At 42.2% G+C, this 18,378-nt stretch overlaps 1 protein-coding gene across 1 annotated transcript in view; it reads right to left on the reverse strand.

Annotated features, from left to right (window-relative positions):
- Nucleotides 1-2,227: 2,227 nt before the first annotated feature.
- The window catches only part of SLC38A6 (solute carrier family 38 member 6), a 100,996-nt gene continuing 84,845 nt past the window's right edge, over nt 2,228-18,378 (reverse strand). Inside the window, exons 11-16 of the mRNA XM_040333128.1 lie at nt 17,171-17,250; nt 13,527-13,627; nt 11,861-11,985; nt 9,863-10,007; nt 6,726-6,820; nt 2,228-2,717 (exon numbers count right to left, since the gene is read on the reverse strand). Of these exons, the coding sequence (XP_040189062.1) occupies nt 2,634-2,717; nt 6,726-6,820; nt 9,863-10,007; nt 11,861-11,985; nt 13,527-13,627; nt 17,171-17,250 (630 nt within the window). The 3' untranslated portion in view covers nt 2,228-2,633. The remainder of the gene's footprint in view (nt 2,718-6,725; nt 6,821-9,862; nt 10,008-11,860; nt 11,986-13,526; nt 13,628-17,170; nt 17,251-18,378) is intronic.

An 18,378-nucleotide genomic window follows, 5' to 3' on the forward strand; every position in this document is an offset into this window, starting at 1 on the left:
ACTACTAGTAAATAAATAAAAATTCCATAAATATATCCCATAGTTTGTAGACGCTATATCTTTTGTGCAAACCAATCAATATACGCTTGCTGGGATTTTATTTTACCAAAATATGTAGCAGAATACATATTGGCCTAAATTGATGAAAAAATTTGATTTTTTTTGTTTTATAGCAGTAAATTGTGTTTTTTTTCATAATTGTCGGTCGTTTTTTTTGTTTATAGTGCAAAAAAAAAAAAAAACACGCAGAGGTGATCAAATACCACAAAAAAAAAAAAAAAAGAAGCTATATTGGTGGGGAAAAAATGGCAAAAATTGTATTTTATGTACAGCGTTGCGGGACCGCGCAATTGTCAGTTAAAGGAAGATCAGATATAGCGAATGTGCAGGGTCCTTTATGCCTCCTACACATGGTCAGACTTTTGACGGTGCAAAAGTCCGATGGAAAGAAAGAGAGCAGGTTCTCTATCCAAGGTCTGTCGGACTTCTGACAAAAAAAGTCAGACGGAGGTTACACACAGCCGACTTTCCGAGAAAAAAAGCCTGTCTGACTTTTTTTTTCTCAGAAAGTCCGGCCGTGTATACGAGGCATTAGTAACACTTTAAGTGAGGGAATCCCTGATGGTCACCAGAACTAGTGTCCCCATTGGAATGTTCAGCACTATTCCTGTTCTGGGGACAACCCAGAATTTGGATTTTTTTGCTGAAACAGGTCAAATTGAGAGAGAGTGAATCTCCCTAATAGGAGCAATAAATACCTGACAGGTGTTCTAGTCCTAGTTCTAACCAAAAACTACAAAAAAATAAGTTTTGCCTTTAGTTACACTTTTTCTGTTTCTGATACTTTGCCTGGCAATCTCTTGTAAACAGTTGGTTGATATTGCAAGTACTCGGCTAATAAAATACCCGTTTTGTCCAAGGCTCGGTTCACGCAGCTACGACCCCCCAAAGTCACGCAAGACTTTGCATTGTAACTTGCTTGCGACTTCAACGCGACTTTCATGTTTGTGACTTTGGCAGATTTTAACAATACAAAAGTGGGACACATATTATTGAACTTACAACCCCCTGAAGTTGTGGCCAAAGATAACACAAAGAAATGACTTTAGTTGTTTTGGCCCTAGATTAAAATCACAAATCGATCATGAAATTAAATCGATAACAATTTTCATAATCGATTTAATCGGCCAGTAACATAATGGGGTTAAAAAAAAAAAAAAAAATTAGCCCTTTATAGTACAAAAATAGCAAATCGCTACTGTAAATATTACTTTCACTGTCCCACAGTAAAAAAAATTAACCCCTTACAGTAGGGATTATTTGCTCTTTTTGTATTTTTTTTTTAACCCCATTATGTTACTTAACATCTCAGGCCGGGGTCACACCTCTGTGTTTTTTGGAGCTTTTTGCAGAAACGCACTACAGTTCATTTACATGGTTTCCTATGGGACACGTTCACATCCATGATTTTTTTAGCTGCTGTGTATTTAGAAAGGGGAAAGAACTTATAATGCAAAACGTTGCTTTTTTAGTTCAATATACTTCAATGGAGGAGCTGAAGAAACGCATGTAATGCGTTTTTGCGACAATTTGTTTTTTTAATCTGCCCAACAACAAATTGGCCATTTATTTTTTTAAATGCAAATCGCAGCAAAATTACTTTATTTATTTTTATGGTTATTAATCAAAACAATAATCGACCAATTAATCGATTATGAAAATAATCGTTAGTTGCAGCCCTAATTTTAACATTGCCGTTTATGGTACTCGTGTCGCAAGGAAAACACAGAAAAGTAGTGCAGCAACAATTAAGATGTCACCCATTGAAATGAATGTATTTTGACTTGTCATGCGACTTTGTGTCAGCCATCGCAGCAGAGTAAACCAGAGCTGAAAGTTAAAGTAGATCTAAACCCCCCAGAAAAAAATTAAATATATATATATTACATCTTACCAGATGTGATGAAGACATTAGTTTTAATTTTTCAGATTTTTTTTTTGTATGCATTATCACCTGGTGATTCTGCCAGTAAGACACTTCCTATCCTGGGGTGACAACGCTCATTCACGCCTTTGTATCTATAAAGACAGCAGAGAACTCCTACTACAGAGACCTCCTCTTCTTTATAACAGAGAAATGAGGTTCTGTAGATTTTCAGAGAAAGGCGGGAACAATGTGACTGATAACGTTGTAGCTCAGAAAGTTATCAGTCGGCAAGATCAACAGTTTTTTTTTTACAAGTATAACAAAACATTTAACAGATGTGAAGGAGCAAGTTCATGATTAAGGTTTACATACCAATTTTCAGTGGTGTTCTATTAGCCTCAGCGCCTGTATAATTTATAAAGTCAATAATTACAACGTATATAACTAATCTGTCTGGACGAGTGTAACCTCTGCTCATGTGACATAATATTTAGCACCCAGTTTATTTATGCAGTTCCTCTCTACGGTGAATGTTTGGCTTTCGGCCTTCCATTCCAGCCATTGACCAGTTTTATTTTTCCAGAGGACCCAAAGGGCAAGAGAGTAGCGTGCTCTTAACACAAACTATTTCTCAAGCAATTTCCCCCTGAAACTGGATATCCTTGGCTGTAAATTCTGTTTGAATGTAAACTCCGATGTGATTCTCTCATTCATTGTAAGCCCAGTTCACGGTAATTAGTGTTAAACTGCAGGCACCAATACAAATACCAAGAACAAGCAAGCCACAGGCCTGGGAACACAAGAAAAAACAAACACAAATTAGCACTTGTGGAAGGAATCAATTTTCACTCTGAGAACAGCCAGTCATTCAAACATCAGGTTGGAAAGCTTTTTCACATTGTTGATTCAGGAAAAACAGGTTGCTGGTGGTTAAGGGCAAATGTTTACAGAATTTTCTGGGGAACAATAATATGGGTCACGCAGGACCTTTAGGCCCGGTTCACACTGCGTCAAAAACATTCTAAATTCGCATGTCATCCATAAAGTCATTGGGCCAGATTCACAAAGAATTGCCCTGGCGCAGCGTATCAGAGATACGCTACGCCGCCGTATCTTACCTGGCGGAAATTTGAATCCAGGAAGATTTTGCTCCGTAAGTTACGGCGGCGTAGTGTATTTCTCGTCGCGTATTTCAAATTGGGAGGGTAGGGGGCGGGATTCACTTAAATGAAGCGCGTCCCCACGCCGATTGAAATGCGCATGCTCCGCTTCGAAATTTCCCGCCGTGCTTTGCGCGAAATGATGTCATTTTTTGAACGTAGACGTGAGTTACGTCCTTTCCTATTCACGGACGACTTGCGCAAAAAAAAAAAAAAATCAAAATTCGACGCGGGAACGATGGCCATACTTTAACATGGCAAGTCTATCTATACGCCACGAAATAGCAGCTTTAACTATACGGCGGGAAAAGCCGACTAGCGATGACGCAAGAGAATGCGACGGCCGCGCGTACCTTTGTGGATCGCCGGAAAAAGCTAATTAGCATACCTGACGCGGAAAACGATGCAAACTCCACCCAGCAGGCGTCGAAGTATTGCACCTACGATCCGAAGTCGTACGCCTGTCGGATCGAAGCCAGAAGCCGTCGTATCTTGGTTTGAGGATTTAAACTAAAGATACGACGCAGCAAATTTGAAAGTACGCCGGTGTATCAGTAGATACGCCGGCGTACTCTCACTGTGAATCTGGCCCATTGTTTTCAATGGCGGTCGTTCACATACACGTATTTCGATTCCTCTACGAATGAGATAAAATAAAAGGGTCTTGTGCGAGTTTACAGCGTTGCGAATTTAGTCTCGATAGACATCGATGTAAATCGTTCTGGAATCGCATTGATGGTTCACATATGTGCAAATTCCACCGCACTACTCTCCACAAAAACCAGGAAGTACACAGGAAGTTAACACTCTTTTTTTTTTTACATTATGATTCTATTGGCTAGATTCTAGAACATCAAACGCAGTTATGTCCAACTCCTGAAATTCGCAGTAAATTTGCACCTCACACGGGACAAAAAAATGTAACAAATTCAAAGCGCAGCAGTGTGAACCGAGCCTAAACAACAAGTCCAACCAAGGCTTGAGATTTCATTGTTTGGAAGAAGTTTGAGAGGTAACACAAACCGACAGATTATTATTTATAACATGGGGACTCGGTTGGAAAGATCTCTGAAATTTACTTCACGCCTACTGTGCCCATTATGAGAGGTTCTCAAGGTCGCTGTAGGTTTCTAATTCTATTTTATATTATGAAGAATACAGCTGGAGGTTCTGGAATCAAAAACTCCCCAGGAAGACAGAACAGAGATTAAAGTTAAGGTAGGGAGATCTCACTATTGGACTATCCAAGACATATTCACGATATTGTCCAAAATATTGGGATGCCTGAACACGCAAATTAACTTTGATGGCATCCCAGTCTTAGTCCGTAGGATTCAATATTGAGTTGGCCCACCCTTTGCAGCTATAACAGCTGCAACTCTTCTGGAAAGGCTGTCCACAAAGATTAGGAGTGTGTCTATGGGAAAGTTTGACCAATCTTCCAGAAGGGCATTTGTGAGGTCAGGCACTTGTGGACGAGAAGGCCTGGCTTGCAGTCTGCGCTCTAATTCATCCCAAAGGTGTTCTATCAAGTTGAGGTCATGACTCTGTGCAGGCCAGTTGAATTCCTCCAACCTAAACTCCTCATCCATGTCTTTATGAACCTTGCTTTGTGCACTGGTCCAAATCATTGGTGGAGGGAGGGATTATGGTGTGGGATTTTTCAGGCATTGGGCTTGGCCCCTAAGTTCCAGTGAAGGGAACTCTTAAGGCATCAAACTTTAGAGTTTGATGCCTTAAGAGTTTCAAACTTTGTGGGAACAGTTTGGGGATGGCCCCTTCCTGTTCAAACATGGCTGTGCACAAAGCAAGGTCCATAAAGACATGGATAAGCGAGTTTGGGGTGGTGGAAATTGACTGGCCTGCATAGAGCCACTGGGTCCACTCCCCTTGACCTGTATAGCACCCTGCAGGAAATTACCTTGGTCAGAACACACATTGCACATGGTTCCATTATGCAGGGTCCAGCGCCATAAGGCTGCATTACAGGCAACCCTCAAGGAATTTTCTCTCCTATTCAATGAGGCTTGGGTACCATTCATTTTGGCTGACAGCTTTATCGAATGGATCCAATTGAAGTACATGATTCTAAATAGAACTGTCTAGACCTCCAAGAGCAGGTATCACATCAGTTGCCACCACCAAAACTGGTACTTCCTGTGTAGGAGGGGTTATATAGGTAAGGACTTCCTGTTTGATTGATCATCAGTGTCTATTTACCTATAGGTGGCGTATAACCCACATAGTAATTAATATGACTGCTCTGTGTCCCATGATGTACGATAAATGTGCATTTTTTTTTTTTGGACCCTGTAAAGCCGTGGTCACTGGTCATCAACCCTGTCCTCAGGGCCCACTAACAGGCCAGGTTTGCAAGATAACTGAAATACATCACAGATGATATAATTTGCTGCTCAGTGATTACAGTTTTCTAGTCTGCATCTCCCCCAAGGCAATACATAAAACCTGGCCTGTTAGTGGGCCCTGAGGACAGGGTTTATGACCACTTCTGTAAAGCATTGCACCATCCATCAGCAGATTACCGTTGCCGTGAAGGTCTTCTGAAGATCTGTCAGTGTATATGTGTGCCCGTATGGGCAGGCAGAATCAATGAAGTACCACGGCGCTCCACAGCACCGTGGTAGTTCATTGAGAACAACAAGCCAACAACTGCAAAGGATGCCGGGGCTTGTAGTTCATTCACATACAGAGCTCCGCCCACACAGCCGTGTTGATTTTAAAAAGTGACAGCCAATACTGGAAACTTCTCCCCGTACTTCTGTCACAGAGAGGGGGGCATCAGACAGTGGCTGCAGCTGTGGGAATATGTAACATGTTCCCAAAGGTGAACCTTTCCTTTAAAGCTTAAAGCGGTAGTTCCCCCTCAAAAAAATTGTTACCCTTAGATTGATGCTCATTTTGTCTAGGGGAATCGGCTAGTTGTTTTAAAATCGAAGCTGTACTTACCGTTGTAGAGAGCGATCTTCTCCGCCGCTTCCGGGTATGGTCTTCGGGTCTGGGCGTTCCTTCTTGATTGACAGGCTTCCGACAGGATTCCGACGGTCGCATTCATCACGTCATGAGTAGCCGAAAGAAGCCGAACGTCAGCGCGGCTCTATACGGCGCCTGCGCACCGACGTTCGGCTACTTTCGGAAAATCGTGACGCTATAGATGTGACCGTCAGAAGCCTGTCAATCGAGAAGGAACGCCAAGACCCGAAGACCATACCTGGAAGCGACGGAGAAGATCGCTCTCTACAACGGTAAGTACTGCTTCAATTTTAAAACAACTAGCCGATTCCCCTAGACAAAATGAGCATCAATCTAAGGGTAACAATTTTTTTGAGGGGGAACTACCGCTTTAAAGTATTGCTGAAGTGCTGTGACTGAAAACGGATAATTACAGTAAATGCAACTCCTCAGCAGTACAGTTGTTACCAGCAGTTTACAGTTCATAGCTCATGCTGTTAAATAACATCTATAGCACAGTGCAAACGAGATGATCTTCTGGTGAGCGCATCATATTTTGTTTGAGGTGTAAAAGAAACATGCAGTTTGGAATATTTCCATAGTAAGCTACAACTTGAGAAAACAGAGCAAATGTGAAAAGCCTATGAACAATAAAAACTGTAACATACCCCAAGTTTCTGGCGAGATAAAAAGTCTTCAAAGCTAAGCTTCAAGTAAAACAATCCAGGGAACACAAACAGCAAACATGTTGAAGTTGTAGATCCTAAACAGACAATGAAAATATATTCTGAAACCTTCTAATAAAGCACAATTTGGCTTCTATAATGTGGCAAAGGGGAACAGTCCATAGCAACCAAACAGAAATTCTACAGTAAATAGAAATGTGAATGCCATGTGTTACTGGACTTGCACAGAAATTGTCAAACAAGCAAAATTGTGGATCACTAGTTTTATCCGCTGTCAGTTTGACATCTTTGAGCACAGTGGTGACGGTAAGGCAGGCTTTAAACGGAGCGAATTTCTTTCCTGCAACCGTGGGTTGCAGGAAAAATATTAGCTTGATTCCTACATCAATGCAGACAGTATTGATATAGGAATCCCTCCTGCCAGGCCATTGTCTTCTTCTGTCGGGGGGAAGCAGCTGCTATTGATTAATTGCAGGTGAGACTTGGCATGTTGGTTGTACCCAAGTTTATGGATCAGTCAACTTGGTACATTAACCACTTAGGCTGCATTCACACCTTGGCGTATTTACGCCCAACGCTCGTGCCGCTGGAGGGGCGATTTTACATTGTTGTCTATGAGATGGTTCACATCTCACGCCGAACGCCGAAACGCCGTACGCCTGAAAACAAGTCCCGGACCCTTTTTTTCAGGCGGCTTTCGGCGTTCGGCATAGACAACAATGTGTTGTAAAAAAAAAAAAAAAGACCCCCGTTTTGTCGCGGCAAATCGCGGTACAATACGCCGCAATTTGTCGCGGCAAAATACGCCGCGTTATAGTGTGAATGCAGCCTTAAGCCCCGGACCAGAATGCAGCTAAAGGCCCAGGCCAGGTTTTGCGATTCGGCCCTGCATCGTTTTAACAGACATTTGCGCGGTCGTGCGACATGGCTCCCAAACAAAATTGACGTCCTTTTTTTCCCACAAATACAGCTTTCTTTTGGTGGTATTTGATCACCTCTGTGGTTTTTATTTTTTTGCGCTATAAACAAAAATAGAGCGACAATTTTGAAAAAAATTCAATATTGTTTACTTTTTGCTATAATAAATATCCCCCAAAAACATATGTAACATTTTTTTTCCCTTAGTTTAGGCCGATACGTATTCTTCTACCTATTTTTGGTAAAAACCAAAAAAATCGCAATAAGAGTTTATCGATTGGTTTGAGCAAAATTTATAGTGTTTACAAAATAGGGGATAGTTTTATTGCATTTTAAAAAAATTTTTTTACTACTAATGGCGGCGATCAGCGATTTTTTTTTTCGTGACTGCGACATAATGGCGGACACTTCGGACAATTTTGACACATTTTTGGGACCATTGTCATTTTCACAGCAAAAAATGCATTTAAATTGCACTGCTTATTGTGAAAATGACAGTTGCAGTTTGGGAGTTAACCACAGGGGGCGCTGAAGGAGTTATGTTTCACCTAGTGTGTGTTTACAACTGTAGGGGGGTGTGGCTGTAAAACTGACGTCATCGATTGTGTCTCCCTATAAAAGGGATCACACGATCGATGCGCCGCCACAGTGAAGCACGGGGAAGCCGTGTTTACATACAGCTCTCCCCGTTCTTCAGCTCCGGGGACCGATCGCGAAGGGGCGGCTAGCCGCGCCGTCGTCCCGGATCGCTCCCAGACGATTTCCGACCGCCGCATGTACCACCGACCCGCGGAAAGGCAGGGACGTACATGCGGCAGTCGTTAAGTGGTTTAAGTGGTTAAAGGGGTTGTAAAGGTTTGTTTTTTATTTTCTAAATAGGTTCCTTTAAGTTAGTGCATTGTTGGTTCACTTACCTTTTCCTTCGATTTCCCTTCTAAATGTTTTTTTTCTTTGTCTGAATTTCTCACTTCCTGTTTCTCCTCAGTAAGCTTACCCCAATTGTCAATGGGGGTTAGTCAGCCAGAACAGCTTACTGAGGAGGAACAGGAAGTGGGAAATTCAGACAAAGAAAACAAAGAAAAAAACATTTAGAAGGGAAATCGAAGGAAAAGGTAAGTGAACCAACAATGCACTAGCTTAAAGGAACCAATTTAGAAAATAAAATACTAACCTTTACAACCCCTTTAAACATGCCCCATACACGGTTCGAATCAAACTGTGTGTGGCCTACCTAAGTGTAAGGATTCAGTAAAAGTATTTAGCTCGGCTTAGGAGTAAAAGGATGCTAGTTTATACTTACAAGTGTTATACTGCTGGGAACATGATGAAGCTGGTGTATTAGTGCCAAGTTAATTCTAGCTTGATGTTGCACAGGGCTCGTTCATATGAATGGCAGCCAATGCTGCCCCTCATAAAAAGTGATCCACACTGAAAAGTGTTAAATAGTAAGTGAGGAGGCAATAAGTCACCTCCTCACTGCCTGATTTAACCCTGTAAATGGCACACTGCACTGCAATCGCATTGGGGTTGCAGGTCAGCCTTATAGACTTGCATAGTTGGCATAACATGCTGTTTAAAGAGGAAGTAAACCCTTAATTTAAAAAAACAAAAAAAAAACTGCAAGAGAAAGGCATAATGAGCTAGTATGCACTAGCTCATTATGTGTCACTTACCTGCGATCAAAGTCCTCCTCCGTCCCGTCCACTGCCGCCATGTCCCCCTCGTTGCTTCCTCCTGTTATCGTCACTGCGGCACTGTGATTGGCCGGAGCGCCGATGACGTCACTCCCGCGCATGTGCCAAAATACGGCATTATCTACAGAAATGCCATTGACTAAAAAAGGGCGCGGTCAGTGTGCCTGACCCGCAGACATCGGCGCCTGTCATTAGTGTAAATATCTCCTAAACCGTGCAGGTTTAGGAGATATTTCTTGCATCTACAGGTAAGCCTTAATCTAGGCTTACCTGTAGGTGCAAGTTGTGCGGTTGGGTTTACAACCACTTTCATTTTTTTTTGTCCTTGCTCGGGTGGTCGATAAAAATTTTATGAAAGCTAAACCGGCACAGTGGGCTATCACCCATGTAAAGTAAAATATTTATATTAAAGTGATCTCTGTTATATATATTACAGTTTATATATTTTCATTTTAAGCGAATAAGTCAAAAGGTAACTTTGTAATGAAGTTTAAAGCGAGTACTCACCGACTACTCCAAACACGTTTCGTATATCTGGCACATATATGGCAAGCAGCACAATGATTATATTTAGTAACAGTGTCACCAATATATGACGGATGTAGGAGAAGGGATAATTGGAGAAGATCATCATCATAACAGCTTTTCTGGCCTAAAACAAAAGAAAAAAGTAGACATCCTCTGATACATGGCATACACATACATCCGACTATCTCTCTGTCCCATTTCCTTTAGATTTACCAAAACCATGTAGTGCAGGGGCCTGCCTGATTGCATACAAATTGAAACCCCTAAGGTTTGACCCAATATTATGTTGTGTTGGTAAATGTAAAGGAAAAAAATCTAAAAAAAAATTGTATAGTGTGTATCCAGCATAAGTCAATTCCACAGTTCAGGTGACAGGTTTTGGGTCTGGGATCAGGAGGCACATTCAAACTCAGCATAAAGAGTTGGCAGCATCTTAGGCCTCATTCACACTGGCACTGTCAAACCTGCATTTACAGTGCCTTGAATTCCTACCCCTTGACATTTTCCACATTTTGTCATGTTGGCAACCAAAAACCCAAATGTATTTTATTGAGATTTTATATGATAGACCAACACAAAGCGGCACATAATTGTGGAAGGAAAAAGATGAATGGTTTTCAATTTATTTTTTTACAAACAAATATCTGAAAAGTGTAACGTGCATTTGTATTCAGCCTCCTTTTCTCCGACACCCCTAACTAAAATCTAGTGTAACCGATTGCCTTTAGAAGTCACCTGTGTGTAGTTTAATCTCAGTACAAATGCAGCTGTTCTGTGAAGCCCTCAGAGGTTTATTAGAGAACCTTAGTGAACAAACAGCATCATGAAGGCCAAGGAAGTTTCAAGTAGGATTAGGTTATAAAAAAATATCCCAAGCTTTGAAAAAAACATGGCGCACTGCTCAATCCATCATCTGAAAATGGGGGGAAAAAAAAAAGTATGGCGCAACTGCAAACCTACCAAGACATGGCCATCCACCTTAACTGAATACAAATGCACGCCACACATATATTTGTAAAAAAAAAAAAAAAAAAAAAAAAATGGAAAAACATTTATCATTTTCCTTCCACTTCACAATTATGTGCCACTTTGTATTGGTCGATCACATAAAATCCCAATAAAGTACATCTACATTTTTAGTTGTAACATGAAAAAAACTTGGAAAATGTCAAGGGGTAAGAATACTTTAAGGCACTATATATTCCTCTAGGGGTCATTTCTAAATGCACATAAATGCATGTAATGATTTTGCAATAGTGTCATTTATGCCAATTACCAGCCTTTTGGTGCAGTCAGTTTAGCTGTATTCAGAGAAAATTGGATCGTGGACACAAAGAATTCTAATACAAACTTTAAAACACCGATTAATGCGCCTAATGCATTTAAATGAGAAGCTAAACCTGCTTTAAAGCAGGAATATCTAAATGCAGGAGAACGTACAGGAAGCAGAAAAGCAGGCAGTACATCCCAGATTACTCCTGTGTTTGGAAAAGTTAAACAAAATGAGTGCCAGTGTGGAGGATGCATTAGTTGTTTAAAGAAGAACTGTGGTCAGGCAACAGACACCCACATATTTTCAAGCTGTAAACAAGCTTTAAAAAAAGCCCTCATTGACCTCTGTAGCTGCATGCACCGTGGAGCAATTCATTCTCAAATTTTACAGCAGAAACTACAATAAACAGAACAGGTAGGGAGGGACAGACCACCAAGAGCAGACTTTAACAGCTTATTTTGTAAATTCTAGGAATAAACTAATCTGCAGTGGCTGTAACTTCAAGGGTTTGTTTCAAACCATTACCTGCCCACAGTTGTACCTTAAAGCTACACAAACCAACTCCTAAACAAGCCTGCTATAAGTACAACTCACAGTGGTGAATTATTACCAGCCAAGTCACAGCAACAACAAAGTAAATACAAGACCATCTTCATATACAGTACACCAATCTCATCTATAGCCATTTTTATTCATCTACTTACAGGAAAATGTATAAGTGGAACAGTCAGCAGGACAGCAAGTAGAATGGACAGCCTGACTGTCATTATCAAAACATCATTAGGGAGGAATTTGCTATAACTTTGCAGCAATTCAGACTCCACTTGATCTATGACAAAGACAAGACAATGGGGATAAACAGAGTAAATATACCACAGAAACAATTGGGTATTTTAAAAAAAGAAAACAAAGACAAACCCAAATTTACACAACAAAACAAAGCCCAATTCCACTTTCATATCCTGGGTTTTATTCCTATCCCACCTGGATCCACCCAACATAAAAAATAAAAAAAATTAATCGCTTTTATATTTTTTTTCTTAGGGCTCCTCAGTCGATCTTGTGATATGCAGGGTCCCCTTTGCCTTGGCTGTGAGTGAATGCTGCGGAATTATACTGTATGGCCCAGGTAGCTTCATCACACACCCCTCAGGGTGGGTCTTTGAAACCCTGGGCTCAAAAGATGGCCCTCCTGCCAGAGCAGTCCGGTCAGCAGACCTTTGTTGATCATGCCCCTTTGACAGAAGCAGGGTGAAAGGCTGGCTTCTGTCGGACCAGCTGCCGTATGCACAAGCCAAATGTCAGCCGATTTTCATTGAACCGGCTGATGCCGCCCGATATTCAGCAAGTGTGTACTAGGCTAGGGCTGGGTTCACACTGATGCGGCCGCGGGTTCCAGTGCGTCCCTGTACACTGATTCAGGCATGAATCAGGTCCAAATTTTTGCACCTGAAACTGAGCCAAAGATGCATAGGACCCTTTTCCAATGCGAACCACGGCCACCCCGAAGATGTATTAACCGGCTCCATTGAGAGCTGGCCAGATGGAGCAAGGATGCCACACAATTTTGTAACATGGTTTATGTTAAAGTGGATGTAAACCCTCACATATACCCAGTGAACAGCCTCAGATGATATACAGAGATTAAACAAATCTCCCTACATAAGTTTTACATGTATAGCTGCTGTCTTCAGCTTTATACTTTGTACTGTTTAGAAAGTGCACATCGTGTTAGAATTTTCACTTCCTTGTTGAGCAGTGTAGTGTTGGATTACACTGGCAGATGATTGGAGGAAAGGTCCCCCTCCAGATAGGTAGAGACTTTCACAGCTGTTCTGTGAGTAGAGCAGCTTTCGATTTATAGCACTCTTCCCTGATACAAAATTCAGGCTGGTTTTATCACATGTCGCAAGAACTTGTCAGAAGTTATCATGTTGATAACAGAAGAACCAAGCAAGAGAAAGCTACGGGACATAGTGCTTTAAAGAGAGATAAGAAAACACTGCAGATATGTGCCCAGCTCAGATTTCACAAATCAGGTTTACATCCACTTTAAAGCAGAAGATTAAAAATCCATGGGCTTCCAAGACATCGTAATGTGCTTATAAAAGCACAATCCATCTTTTCTAATGAGCAACTCTTCAAAATGCACTGCAGTGCGCTACAATGTGGATGCATTACTTTAGTGTGTTAGGATGCCTTTCACAATGAATAGCACTGCAATGCATAATACATGTATTATGGCGGAAGTGTAAATGGCCCCTTAAAGATCCCACATACTACTACAATGCACATGTGTACTGCCTTAAAGTACTAGGGTACCATTCAAAATGAGTGGCACCACAACGCCTTCTTTTCCTGAGTGCATACCATAAAAAGTGAGGTAGCCAAAAAGTGCAGACATGAAGTAGACCACAAAGCTCAGGAATATTCCAAGATTTGCCACATTCTGCATCCGACTCTTGGATGGACTGTTAAAAGAAAAACAAAGTGAAATTAGAAAACTGTGCTAGAAATGTACACAAAATATAACATTTAGATTTGTTGTTTCTGCCCCCATCAGTAAGATATCCACAAAAATTCCTGCAAATGTCTCTGAAAATGAAAAATCTAGGTATAGCTTTACAAAATAGGAGGAAATCCAAACTTTGACAGTCCTGATCAGAAGATGTCCTCTTTACACCTGTAAATTCTGGGCTCCCTTGCACATTATTGAGGTTATATAGTGGCCAATGAGGCTAAACACAGAGGGCTAGATTCAGCAAGAATTTACGCTGGTGTATCTATAGATACGCCGCGTAAAATTCAAAGCTGCGCCGGCGTATTTTCTTTCTGTATTCAGAAAGTAAAATACGCCAAAATTAGGCTAAGATCCGACTGGCGTAAGTCTCTTACGCCGTCGTATCTTAGGGTGCATATTTACGCTGGCTGCTAGGTGGCGCTGACGTCGATTTCAGCGTAGAATATGCAAATGACCTGGATACGCCGATTCAGAAACGTACGTGCGCCCGGCGGATTTTTTTACGCCGTTTCCGGCGTAACGTTACTCCTGCTATATGAGGCATAGCCAATGTTAAGTATGGACGTCGTTCCCGCGTCGAATTTAGACAATTTTACGTTGTTTGCGTAAGTCGTTCGAGAATAGGGCTTTGCGTAAATTACGTTCACGTCGAAAGCATTGACCATTTGCGACGTGATTAGGAGCATGCGCACTGGGATACGTTCACGGCCGGCGCATGCGCCGTTCCTGAGAAACGTCATTTACGTGGGGTCATGTTTTATTTGCATAAAACACGCCCACCTCTTGACAATTTGAATTCGGCGCGCTTACGCTGGCAGATTTACGCTATGCCGCAACTTACGGAGCAAGTGCTTTGTGAATACTGCACTTGCCTGTCTAAGTTGCGGAGGCGTAGCGTAAATAGGATACGCTACACCCGCACAAACTTGCGTCCCCCTACGTGAATCTAGCCCAGAGTTTTCTTGTGTTTTAAGCTCCTCTGTCATGAATATAAAAAAAAAGGGCCCCGCTAACAAGACGTACGCCCGCACAAACTTGTGTCCCCCTACGTGAATCTAGCCCAGAGTTTTCTTGTGTTTTAAGCTCCTCTGTCATGAATATAAAAAAAAAGGGCCCCGCTAACAAGACGTACGCCCGCACAAACTTGTGTCCCCCTACGTGAATCTAGCCCAGAGTTTTCTTGTGTTTTAAGCTCCTCTGTCATGAATATAAAAAAAAAGGGCCCCGCTAACAAGACGCTCACTTCACCCTCCTGCATGGTTCACCAGCCCCTACAACCCTACAGGACACAGTATTGTCTTGGGGAACTAGCAAATCCAACCATTGAACACAGCTGAAAAATAAAGAAGCTGCTCCCATCCAGAATGCTTGCATCCTGAAGACTATCCAGGTGGTGGTTTCTCTTCAATACAGTGAAAACCAGTGGTGCAGGTGGTGGAAAAGTGAGTATTCATTTTCAGGGAGCGGATTTTTTATTTGAGTTACAGGGCCACTTTAAATCCTTTTAGTAGTAAGATTATTATTGTATAACCTTTTACATATCCCCTAACACTTAAAGTGACCCTGTCATGGGAGAAGTATGGGGCTACCATTGCTGGACACTTTTTGAAAATCCCAATTGCCTGTCTGTTTGACTTGGAGTCAAGGATGTTGTTAATAAGAGTACAAAATGTGTCAAAATTCTATACCTCTTCCAGGTCCGTGATTCAGACATAACTGAACCCAAAGTATCTGTATAAGAGCCAGAGAATTACACGGTCAAAAAGAGGAGATTGCCAGTGGCAGCTCCCAATATTCTCCCACGACTGATCCCCTTTAAATCAGAACTAGACTGAGGCAACTGTACCATTCAATCTGTGAAATTGGTCCATTGTGAATGATATAGCGATTGGCATTCTGTAGCTGCTCTTTTGCCCAGACCCATTTTGTCATTGGTTCCACATTGCCGTTTGGCTGCAGGGCAGTTGCCTTATCAGTGGTGGCAAAAACCACTACTGGGCTGCTCTTCTTTTCTAATCCTCTAACCCAGGGGTCTTAAACCGCAACAGCTAGAGGGCCACCAGTTTGAGACCCCTGCTCTAACCCCTAAACCAGGGATCTCCAAACTATGGCCCTCCAGCTGTTGCGGAACTACACGTCCCAGGAAGCATTGTAAAAGTCTGACATTCACAGACATGATGAGGCATGATGGGAATTGTAGTTCCTTAACAACTGGAGGGCCATAGTTTGCACTCCTGCATCAATATCTATACCTTTTCCTGATCAGGCGCAATAGTGTGAAAAAGAACAGTCCAGCAACAGATGACCAACAGGATCGATATCCCAGTATTTAACCACTTCCCTACCGGCCCATAGTAAAATGACGTCCACAAAGAACCTCTGCCGTTCAGAGTGGACGTCATATGACGTCCTGGGCTTTGTGGGGGGGATATCTGAATGATGCCTGCAGCTAGAGGCATCATTCAGATATCCTTCTCTTGTGCCGGCGATTCTGCACAACGTAAGAACAATCATAGCGGCGGTTCCGCCGCTAGATCGTTCTTACAGGCGGCGGGAGGGGACACCCCCCCCTCCCACCGCCATCCGGTGCTTCTGCGGGCTCTCCGATGCCATCGGGGGCCCGGAGAACGAATCGTCCGGCGCTCGCAGGAAGCATAGAGATGACTGGTAAAAAGTGTAAAAAAAGAAATAAATATGTAAAAAAAAAAAAAAAAAAAAGAAGAAATACAATTTTTTTTTTTTTTAACGCCCCTGTCCCCAGTAGCTTGCGCGCAGAAGCGAACGCACACGCAAGTCCCGCCGACATATGTAAACACCGTTTAAACCACATATGTGAGGTATCGCCGCGTGCGCTAGAGTGCCAGAGTGCCAGCAACAATTCTAGTACTAGATCTCCTCTGTAAATCTAAACTGGTAACCTGTAAAAAATTTCAAAGCCTTGCCTATGGAGATTTTTAAGTACCGAGGTTTGGCGCCATTCCATGAGTGTGCGCAATTTTAAAGCGTGACATGTTAGGTATCTATTTACTCGGTGTAACATCATCTTTCATATTTTACAAAAAAATTGGGCTAACTTTACTGTTTTGTTATTTTTTTAATTCATGAAACAATTTTTTTCCAAAAAAAAGGCTTTTGAAAAATGATTGCGCAAATACCGTGCAAGATGAAAGGTTTCAATGACCGTCGTTTTATTCCCTAGGGTGTCTGCTAAAAAAATATATATAATGTTTGGGGGTTCTGCGTAATTTTCGAGCAAAAAAATTATGATTTGTACATGTAGGAGAGAAGTGCCAGAATAGGCCTGGTATGGAGGTGTGTATAAAAGCCCTGTATGGAAGTGGTTAAAACTCAAGTCACCCATATATAGGCTTTGAAAAACTAAATTGTGGCAAAAATAGCCCTATGCAGAAAATAATACTATTAGAAACATAAAAACAAACATCATGACATGAAAGACATGAAAACAGCTTTTCGGAGCATGAATACAACCTACCTTCTCAGTTCACAGTAAATGGGCAGGACAGATGTATGACACAAAAATGAGAAGGCCATGGTGGGCAATGCAAATGCACTCTAAAATAGGAGACACATGGAAATGTTTTGGGTGAAAATGGTTTGTGACACATTGATGCAAGAGGTTGGAATAAGGAACCTACATAGCCTGAAACACAACACAATAAATGAATGTTTATGCAATTTGAAATGGTTATAATGATCCTAAATTCAACCAGTACTCAATTTTACTTTGCCTAAGAAACAAGACACTTACCTTTACATTGCCCAAGATCAGGCCCAACAAGATGCCTGATGCCGCGTACACACCATCACTTTATGTGATGGAAAAAAACGACATTTTCTGTGAAGTAAAAAACGACGTTTTTGAAACTTCAATTTTCAAAAACGACGTTGCCTACACACCATCGTTTTTTTACAATGTTCTAGCAAAGCGAGGTTACGTTCACCACTTTTTTCCATTGAAGCTTGCTTCATAACTAGCTTCTGGGCATGCGCGGGTTTAAAAACGTTGTTTTAAACTTAGTTTTTTGCTACAAACGGTCAATTTGTGTGAAACAAAAAACAACAAAAATTGAAGCATTGCACAAGGCAGACTGGGGTGGTACAGGGTAGGCTGGGGTGGTACAGGGCAGGCTGGGTGGCACAGGGCAGGCTGGGATTGCATAGGGCAGGCTGGGTGGTACAGGGTAGGCTGTGGTGGCACAGTGCATCTTGGAACTCTATGTAGTGACACTGCAGAGTAACTTATTTACATAGCATGAATGCAGATGAAGACCCGGGCTTGTGGGCGGGGCTGCGGTGTCCTCACCTCTAGCTGCTTGAGCTGCAGCATCATCGATGGTGAAGGAGTCTGTGGGAGGAGAAGAGGAGGAAGCCACACCCACAGCTCCGCCCACCAACTTCGGCTCACACGGGGATAGCCTGACTGAGGAATCTTACAGGCAGCCTCCCCGCACGGCTAGATGCCCTGCTCGCACCGCTCCAATCAATACAGTACGGTGTTTAGCGGCACGGCGGCCCCGGTGTCACCCCTCTGGCGGGTGTCACCTGCTGGGCATGTCAGCTAAAAAAAAAAAAAACGCACCCCCTAGCAACGCCTCTGGGTCCAACCTATGTGTTTGCATGTCAGTATACATATCCCTGGCCTGGGTGAAGACAGCGCTGACTCCCAGAAGGGCGAGTGCC

The sequence above is a fragment of the Rana temporaria genome, chromosome 13 (genome assembly GCF_905171775.1).
Source record: "Rana temporaria chromosome 13, aRanTem1.1, whole genome shotgun sequence".
Taxonomy (NCBI): domain Eukaryota; kingdom Metazoa; phylum Chordata; class Amphibia; order Anura; family Ranidae; genus Rana; species Rana temporaria.